The 9,821-nt window shown below is 38.2% G+C and overlaps 1 protein-coding gene across 2 annotated transcripts; it reads right to left on the bottom strand.

The window, feature by feature from the left end:
* Window positions 1-676: 676 nt before the first annotated feature.
* Window positions 677-1,441, bottom strand: LOC147301844 (secretory phospholipase A2 receptor-like). 2 transcript variants are annotated; one of them, XM_086283406.1, is made up of 2 exons: window positions 888-1,423; window positions 677-782 (listed from the first exon to the last, which is right to left on the bottom strand). In XM_086283406.1, the coding sequence occupies exons 1-2, from the start codon at window positions 1,421-1,423 to the stop codon at window positions 677-679; spliced, it is 642 nt and encodes a 213-aa protein (XP_086139532.1). The 2 variants fall into 2 exon arrangements, with proteins under 2 accessions (XP_086139532.1, XP_086139533.1); XM_086283407.1 differs by having other exon boundaries at window positions 677-1,441.
* Window positions 1,442-9,821: the final 8,380 nt, after the last annotated feature.

The raw sequence follows: 9,821 nt of genomic DNA, 5'->3' as shown, positions 1-9,821 counted from the left end.
ATGTGCTCCTCCATCTCCTCTTTCTCCCTCCACTCTGTGTCTGTGTACTTGCTGTTTTACTTTGAAGGTCTGTGTCTCATGTTAATGTATTTTGCTTCCTTGTCTCCTTTGCTCCTGTGAGTATATAAGTCTTGTGTTTTCTCCTGCTTTGTGCTGGCTTGTCTGTGTCTCTCTTTCTCTGTCTCCCTATGGATTCAGGTTTCAGCTAAGTTTCATTAGTTTCTGCCTATGCCATCTCTGATCCTGTTTTTCTTGATGGGTGAATTGTCATACTGCATATATCTTCAATCACTATAAAAAGGGAAACAAGACTTTTGGTTTGAATATAAATGTTTGTATTTTTCTTTTAAATGTGTGCAAGAAAAACTAGAATAAATAAATAAAATTATGAACAAAATCAAGAAATTATTTTGAACTACTTTTATTATTAGTTTTTATTTATTTTGAATTAACATCCACATTGTTTCTAAATGTATTTTGTTTACACAACAAAATATTACAACATAGTTTGCTTAAAGTAATTGCAACTGAAATACACAAGATACACAAGAGATAAATGAGACAATTACAAGATTCAAGATGTAAAATACAAATAAACAAACGAGAGAGATAATCAAACAGCACTAACCACAGTAGTCAGAGTGTATTTCAAATGAACTTTGCACAGTAAACTAGCTCAGTAGCAAATAAAATGTAGTCTGTCCTCACAGTCATGAGCGTCCCAAACAGCCTTACTCCCTTCTGTCACCTTCAAGGCTCCACACTTAATCTTAGCATGTGGACATGATGGTTTTCCTTCTTCATCCCAGGCCTCATAGTCCATCTCCTGCCCATCGACCCACAGCCAGTCCCGAGCCAGGAAACGCAAGCCAATCCAGACGTGATCAGTGGTGTTATGTTTGCTCAACTCTTTCTGGATCAGCAGCATCTCAGTCTCAGATGCCACACTGGCCAGGTCATCATGGTGCTCCCTGCAGTACTCCAGAGCTTCCTCCCAAGTCTTTTTCTCAGTCACCACTGCTGCACTGTAGCAGAAGAAGGTTATTTTATACCATAGGCCTCCATCGTACCACTTGCTTTTCCACATACAGCCATAGCCATAGTCTTCATTATCGTTAAAGTCGTTAGGTTCACCTGGTTTCCAGGAAAATCTGGATACTGCTCCACCTCCTGACCACAGCCATTGCATTGTGTTTGAGCAATTTCTCACGAGTCCTATCCAGATATAGTGATTGACATTGCTGGAGAGCTGCTGAAGTTTGTTGGCATCCTTGTCGTTACTGACAGGGGCCAGGTCTGTGTAGTGCTGCCGACAGTAAGTCTGAGCTTGAGGCCAATTCATTTTGTCATTAACGTGAATGTACTTTGTAAAAGTTCCAAACAATCCCATCAGGAATAGGATGCAGGTGAAGATCTGATCCATTGTTGTCTCATTTTGAAGGGTTCTGCAGAGCAATGAGGATCCACAGAGGTTTTGGAAGATATATGCTGAAGATGTGAGCTTTGCCTGTCAAAAAGCCAGGACAGCCCTTTGATTCTCGGCGCCTGTAGTTCCTGCTACCTATTCAGTAGCAGGAACACAAAACTACTTTACATCTTGTACTTTTCCAAGCAGCAGATGAATCAAATTATTAATAACTAAAAACTTAACTGGTACCAATTTAGAATTCTAAAGTGTAACATTTATTTCTCACAGATATTGTGGCCTCCTTTGAGTAATATGGTTTTTTTTTTTAAAAAAGATGGTTGCATTTTGTAAATTAATCTTCTTAGCAGATTGGCATTTGACTTCAAACTTTTCCTTAAATCACCATAAATGCAAATTAAAAAGAAACAAATGATTTAGGATTTGCACATGATCTGGTTATTTAGTTAAAAAGAAGAACTTTATGCTAAAAACAAACAAAACAGACACTAAGGGAACAAACTGTGTTCCATGAAACATCATAAACTTTAAAATGATAAAGTTTAGGAAGTACAGTACTGTGCAAAAGTTTTAGGCAGGTATGAAAAAATGGTGTAAACAAATAATGCTTTCAGAAATATAAATGATTTTTTATTGGCCCCAAATGTATTCTGCAGCAGGACAACGACCCCACATATCCCAGAATTCATAGCGCGGCGGTGGGTGTGGATAATTTTGCCGGAAAAAAAAAACGGCGGATGAGGGCCGCCTGAAGAGCAAACTTTAAGTACTGAATATTATGTCACTTGCAAATGTTTAATAACGAAGAACATTAAAACATTACTGTTGGCCACATGTCGGCAAAGTTACGTGACATTAGTGACGTTTGTACTAACTTGGTTTTAAAGCCTTTACTTTAAAATATACGCCGTTCAATAGCTGAGCTTAATCCTACAGAGAATGATCAAAGCTCATGTAGAAACAAACAAACAAATGAACAAAAGATTTTCTCCTTCATTTCTGTCAAACAAAGCTGTATGAAACCTTTCCAGCTGTTAGTATCATGATTGCTAGGCAACCTGGGCAGCACGATGGAGGCTAGACCGTCCCATTTCGCAAGCCTCGCTCTTCCGGCCTTAGCGGCCTTTGAGTACGCGGCCCTTGTGGACCGTTAAGGCTGCGTACTTCAGACCCTGAATTGGGATACAGCCCTTTTCTCCACTTGAACTGTCAGATCAGCAAACCTGGCCTGATGACAGTTTGCCATGTAGTCATGATTCCAGCAATAACAGGCATTTATCCACCTGCAGTCCCCAGTGATGTCTAATAGAAAGTTTGCTCTTACAGCAAAAATAAATGGAGTATCACTCGTCTGCCTCTCACTGGCATGCTGTTTCCATGGAGAAACACATACGTAAAACCTGTAGGTATAGTGGGTTATTTTGGTTTGCAAATGATAAACTCGCCTTATCAGGGCTGCTCTTTTTTTTTTTTTTAAGTATGTTTATTGAGATTTTTTGATATAAGGAAAAAAAGAGACACAAAAAAAGACAAAAAAACAACAGACAACACAACAGCAAGGGCTAAAACACACAAATAAGACAAAAGATTACACTGCAAAGACAAAAATACTACTTCAACACTGGCAATAAACAGAAATAAAACGCTAAGGGGGTAGTCGATCAAACAGGACTTTGTTTTAATACATGGTCTAAAAATGGCTGCCACACATCAAAGAAATTACTAAGTTTGTCCGCTAATGTGTACCTAATTCTCTCCATATGCAGTAGAGCAGTCAGTTCTGTTAGCCACATTTTGAATTGAGGTACAATATCCGACTTCCAGACAGCCCAATAATAAAACTGAAACAATAGCAAAGCAAATTCACCCTTAGGTTTAGACTTACATAGATGAACTTTTGATATCCTGTGAGTTTTAAAGCCCCAAACAAATGGTAATACTACTGAGTCGATCACTTTAAAAAATTGCTTATTCAAAAAAATAGGTAAGTTTAAAAATAAATATAGAAATTTAGGAAGGGAATGGCTGCTCATTTTTGACCCACTAATTTGTTTTATCCATGGCTACAACAGCTCAGGATCAGTCAACAACATCAGCCTCTACAATTAACCACTAGGGTCAATCAGAGCCCACTTAGACAGTATCAAGTTTAGTCTTCCCACAGCTGGCTGTTGACTTAAGATCAATTACATATGCACATACATTTAAAAAGACTAAAAACCTTTTTTGTTTTGTTTTGTTTATATTTCTGACGTTTTCATTGCCTTAAAAAAATGTAAACCTACACAATTTTGTTTGGTTTTTATCTTCCTGTTGAATTATTTTATCTTTATGGTCTGTTTCCTTGTAATAGGGGAAAGACAGAATATCAACCAAATTCTAGAAAAACAACACATTTAAATAAAAGTTTGAATTTTTTTTGCATGTCAGTGAAATTTGTACTTGATACCCAAGAAAAAAACAAATTAGTACTTTCCTGGTAAATACATCAAGATGAAATCTTAGTTAACTTAAGTTAGAGTTTGGATTAGTTGCCATTAGGCATTCCATTTATTTATTCAATAATAATTCATACTCATACATATGAGGTTTACAATGAGGTCTTTTTAATAAGAAGTTTGAAAAACTCTTTAAAACCACAAGCTAATAAAAACAAAAACAACCCAAGGTTGTTGGGACAAGTAAATCAAATTTTCAGTTTGTATAAGGGAAAACTTGACATGACACTGGCTTCACATTAGACAAGCAAATTGCAGATATCAGGAAGTCATCTTTTATAGTAGCACCTGCTTCAAGATATTACTAAATCATTGTATTTTGAAAAACACAAGAGGTCAACAAATTGAAAGGAAAACTGAAGAAAATTTTATTTTTACATTTAGTGTGAAAGGGATTTTCTTTCCCAGTTTTTTCTCCTTACAGCATTCATTCTATAAGTCTTCATATTTCTTATTTCTTATTATTATTTTGGGAGACGCATGTTGGAAATCCTCCAGTGTTTCATTGTTGTATACTTGCTCTGTGTTCTGGTGATACTGCTTGTATCACCAGAACACATTTTGTAATTTTTTAAGTTACATAGTTTTATCAGAATTCATTCAAAACTTCTTTACAGACAGAATGAAGTGCTCAAAAGCTACCAACAAATGGTACTGTTCCATACCACCATCTTCAACTCCCTGATGTATCCTTCGAGCAGCTCATCTCAGACTGCCATCTTCCTGATGCATTTACAGATGCTCTCTCTTTCATCCTCCATTGAAATGTACTAATCCTCTGCCTCTCTCTTTTCATTGCTTACAAATCCTCAGGGTGCTGGACTTTGAGTGGAGCCTATTGTTCCAGCTCGGTATCTGATGACTGGTAGGGCATTGTATCTTATTCGTACCATAGAACTGGCTTCTCAGCACCCCTCTGGAGGTATCTGGCTGTGGCTGACCTTCCATCTTTATCGTGGTTACTTCTGTCTGGTATATCTGTTATTCTGCTGTCTGGTAGTTCTGCGTCTTTAGACCAGATCACCTTCTCTTTGCAACCATTCAGCCACACTCATAGTGTGTGTGTAGCTTTTACAAATATCTGCGGATGTCTGGCTTGTATCCATAACATATGTTATACTTTCTTTAACCAAGCCAAGTTTTTTTACTTTAAATCAGAATTAGACTTAATACCACATTTACCCCCTCTCATCAGAAGGCAGAAATTTTGATAACTGGTGCCCTATAGGGGGTCCAAGATTCACAAACACTTTGAAAACATACACAAACATAGACAGATGTAAAGCCCAGGGTTGGAAGAGAGCAGCAAGCAAATTTTTTTAATTTGCCTAAGGCAAAACATAAGAGCTTTACGTCAGACAGCCAAATCATATTCATTGTTCCTACTGTCTTATCGTCTTACAATGGAAATCACCTGAAAAAAAATGTATACATACATACACACACACACACACACACACACACACACACACACACACACACACACACACTAAGAAGTGGTTGATGCTTGTATTGTGGTAACATGGGAATTTGTATTACGGAATCAAATGTATAACTTGATTTTGCGAGTCAGACCTGACAGACACAGGGGTGCTGTGGTGGGTTTTGTTGCATTACCTCTTTACTGAATTGATTTATCACTGTAACTATTCCAGAACTGTGCAACATCGATTTTGTCTATGGATAGAGTTTTCATTTGCAGAAATTCCCCGGGAAAGTGACAAGCTCTGCTCAGGCCAAATGCAAAGCACCATTTCATTTCAAGGTAATCTTGCAAATAAAGTCACTAAAGTGTTTTTGCAAAAACGCAAATATTTGGTAATGACAGCTTGTGACAGGAGGAAGAGTACAACCAAATTACAAGTTACAGGAACACATTTTCAGAGCTTACCAGGCCGTCCAATGCTTTCACTTTTTTTCCCTTTTTTTTCTTTTTTAACCAGAAGTTGCCTTTAAAAAAATAATAATAATAATTTTAAGTCTCTGGCTTGCACTCCATTTTCGAGTTGTGTCAGTCAAATCCATAGTCTATGGGAGATTCTTATCTTATAAAGTAATGACTCTGTTTTTTCAGTTTTTCAAATCAGAGTTTAGGCTATGTATGTAATAGTGCTGCATAAATACCGGTACCCAGTTTGGATTTGGTCTCAACGAATGAACACTATGTAGTGACACCTATCTAACGGCATGGGAAGAGTTTTAATAATAACTTATACATAAAAACTAGGGAATTATGACTGACTGATGGTGTACATACAGTGGCTTGCAAAAGTATTCGGCCCCCTTGAACTTTTCCACATTTTGTCACATAACAGCCACAAACATGAATCAATTTTATTGGAATTCCACATGAAAGACAAACACAAAGTGGTGTACACGTGAGAAGTGGAATGAAAATCATACATGATTCCAAACATTTTTTTACAAATAAATAACTTCAAAGTGGGGTGTGCGTAACTATTCAGCCCCCTGAGTCAATACTTTGTAGAACCACCTTTTGCTGCAGTTACAGCTGCCCGTCTTTTAGGGTCTGTCTCTACCAGCTTTGCATATCTAGAGACTGAAATCTTTTCCCATTCTTCTTTGTAAAACAGCTCCAGCTCAGTCAGATTAGATGGACAGCGTTTGTGAACAGCAGTTTTCAGATCTTGCCACAGATTCTCGATTGGATTTAGATCTGGACTTTGACTGGGCCGTTCTAACACATGGATATGTTTTGTTTTAAACCACTCCATTGTTGCCCTGGCTTTATGTTTAGGGTCGTTGTTCTGCTGGAAGGTGAACCTCCGCCCCAGTCTCAAGTCTTTTGCAGACTCCAAGAGGTTTTCTTCCAAGACTGCCCTGTATTTGGCTCCATCCATCTTCCCATCAACTCTGACCAGCTTCCCTGTCCCTGCTGAAGAGAAGCACCCCCAGAGCATGATGCTGCCACCACCATATTTGACAGTGGGGATGGTGTGTTCAGAGTGATGTGCAGTGTTAGTTTTCCGCCACACATAGCGTTTTGCATTTTGGCCAAAAAGTTCCATTTTGGTCTCATCTGACCAGAGCACCTTCTTCCACATTTGCTGTGTCCCCCACATGGCTTGTGGCAAACTGCAAACAGGACTTCCTATGGTTTTCTGTTAACAATGGCTTTCTTCTTGCCACTCTTCCACAAAGGCCAACTTTGTGCAGTGCATGACTAATAGTTGTCCTATGGACAGATTCCCCCACCTGAGCTGTAGATCTCTACAGCTCGTCCAGAGTCACCATGGGCCTCTTGGCTGCATTTCTGATCAGCGCTCTCCTTGTTCGGCCTGTGAGTTTAGGTGGACGGCCTTGTCTTGGTAGGTTTACAGTTGTGCCATACTCCTTCCATTTCTGAATGATCGCTTGAACAGTGCTCCGTGGGATGTTCAAGGCTTGGGAAATCTTTTTGTAGCCTAAGCCTGCTTTAAATTTCTCATTAACTTTATCCCTGACCTGTGTGGTGTGTCCTTTGGACTTCATGGTGTTGTTGCTCCCAATATTCTCTTAGACAACCTCTGAGGCTGTCACAGAGCAGCTGTATTTGTACTGACATTAGATTACACACAGGTGCACTCTATTTAGTCATCAGCACTCATCAGGCAATGTCAATGGGCAACTGACTGCACTCAGACCAAAGGGGGCTGAATAATTACGCACACCCCACTTTGAAGTTATTTTGCAAAAAATGTTTGGAATCATGTATGATTTTCGTTCCACTTCTCACGTGCACACCACTTTGTTTTGGTCTTTCACGTGGAATTCCAATAAAATTGATCAAGTTCAAGGGGGCCGAATACTTTTGCAAGCCACTGTAAGCTTACTGCTTTCAACCACAGCTGTTCTGGTCCCCTTGACTGTATATGTGCTGTTAGAGCCTTTTGGAGAATTTTAATGGAATTATGTGAAAAATATTATGTTTTATTAGTCTGTTACTTGTCACTAAGTATGTGTGTCTATAAGATGTTCCCAAAATGTATGGATCCTAATCAGTAGTTTGCCTAAAACAGATAAATTCTGCCTTTGCTTTGGACATTGGTCTCAAGTCTAGACATACAACTGGTGATAAAGATATTTAAACTGCAGCAACCCTAATTGCTGCTGAGTCAGCATTCAGGCTTAACATGCAGTAGGTGATTACCTTTTAATCTATGTATTTTAGTTGCCATTGATCACACAAGCTATCATATCTATGATACCAGCTATCAGTGTGGAAGTAGTGACCTACTAATGTTAGTATATGTAATGAAGGCGTATAAAATTTTATCGCTCTACTATGAAAATTTACTGAAGGGTGGGTTTCTTGCACTTTTGCATTATTTGTTCTTGTATTTGTGATCCCTCATTACTTCAAAAGTAAAGACAATAGTCTCACAAAATTATCAGAGATGACAAAACATATTAAAACTGTTAAAAACTGTCAACCAATCAATTTTAGAGCACCTCTAATTATCCACTCTAACACACACACACACACACACACACACACACACACACACACACACACACACACACACACACACCATCTTCTTTAGATTATCTCTACCTTTTATCTCTTTAGGCATGTTCATGATTAAATATAAAGAAAGGTTTGGAAGATATCCAGGGGTAGACATACGAGACTGTGATTCAGCAGTATTTTTGATTTTGGAGGGTTTTTTGGACATTGGACCACCACACAAACATGTTAAATATTAACGTATTTATGCTTTATGCCAGATACATGAGTAAAGACAGACTCTCACTGCAAGTGACAGGCCAAATGACAGCTCCTGGAATTGAGAGCTTTGGCCTCAGAAAGCAAATCAAAGAAAACAAATCTCCAACATAACCCCAAATAGACGTACACATTCTGGGCTAACAAGCCTTAAATCTATCCCTTCCAAGACAAATTCTGAATGTCAGTCAGAATCTAAAAGCTTCATGTTCGAACTGTTACCCTCCACTGCCTCAAACGGTTAGAGCATTTATCAGTGTCACATACCTCCTTTATATTTGATAATGATGATTGTTGTGAGTACTTCTAATGTTCCCTGTCAGGGGAGCAAATCACAAGATTACCTACATCATCCCTGAAGTGAGCAGTCTCCAAGCATGAGGGACATTGCCTGTGCCCATGACATGTGAATTAGTACCTGACAACATGGGAGTCATTCTGAAGCGATGTTTTCCTGACAAACAGGAAAGGCCACAACGCAAACACCTGACGTTGAAATGCAGTTACGGAATGAACAAGTCTACACACAGAAAATGGCCTGAAAAAGTCTTTGAATGTACCTGGCAGGCCCACATAAAACCCAATAACTGCAAACTCTTAAAAAACTCTTATTGAGAAATATATAATACATAATATATAATATATATGTTATATAACTCTGTGTTACCTGAAAGAATTACAAATGATCACAAACACTCTGGAGGCATTGCTAGCATATTAGTAAACTGTTGACGGGTAACAAACAAACAATAAAAAAAATTCCCAAACTGTGGGCCAGGGCCCCCTGGTGGGCCATAATGGTATTGCAAGTGGGCCTCAGTAATAACTCAAATTCAATATGAATTTCACTCAGAGTGCAACTCCCATTTAAGGGTATACTAAAACCGTCTTTTTGCTAGAATAAGTACAAATGATCTGTGAAGACAATATTAAATTATTAATAAAATTTTGATTATGCTTGTGTTTAGGCTAATCCTTACACCGTCTTTTTAGTGACATTAATGCAAAACTAATGAATACATTAATGCAATTAGTTTTAGATTAATATAATTAATTAATTAATTGGGCTAAGGCCCAAATACCAAACACCCTCAAACCTGGCCCAGGCTACGTAAAGGAATCCTTGATGTCTTTTATTTATTTATTTATGTAGTATATTTAGCTTGGGAGA

Source organism: Aulonocara sp. 'chitande type north' Nkhata Bay, linkage group LG23 (assembly GCF_057382095.1).
Source record: "Aulonocara sp. 'chitande type north' Nkhata Bay isolate Kocher_YH1m ecotype deep benthic linkage group LG23, A_spYH_male_GT1.1, whole genome shotgun sequence".
Classification (NCBI taxonomy): domain Eukaryota; kingdom Metazoa; phylum Chordata; class Actinopteri; order Cichliformes; family Cichlidae; genus Aulonocara; species Aulonocara sp. 'chitande type north' Nkhata Bay.
Note: the sequence above shows the minus strand (reverse complement) of the source record. Positions and strands in the feature narration are given on the sequence as shown.

Coding starts and splice junctions, on each gene's coding strand:
- LOC147301844 (XM_086283407.1), bottom strand. CDS start 1,423: ATGGATCAGATCTTCACCTGCATCCTATTCCTGATGGGATTGTTTGGA.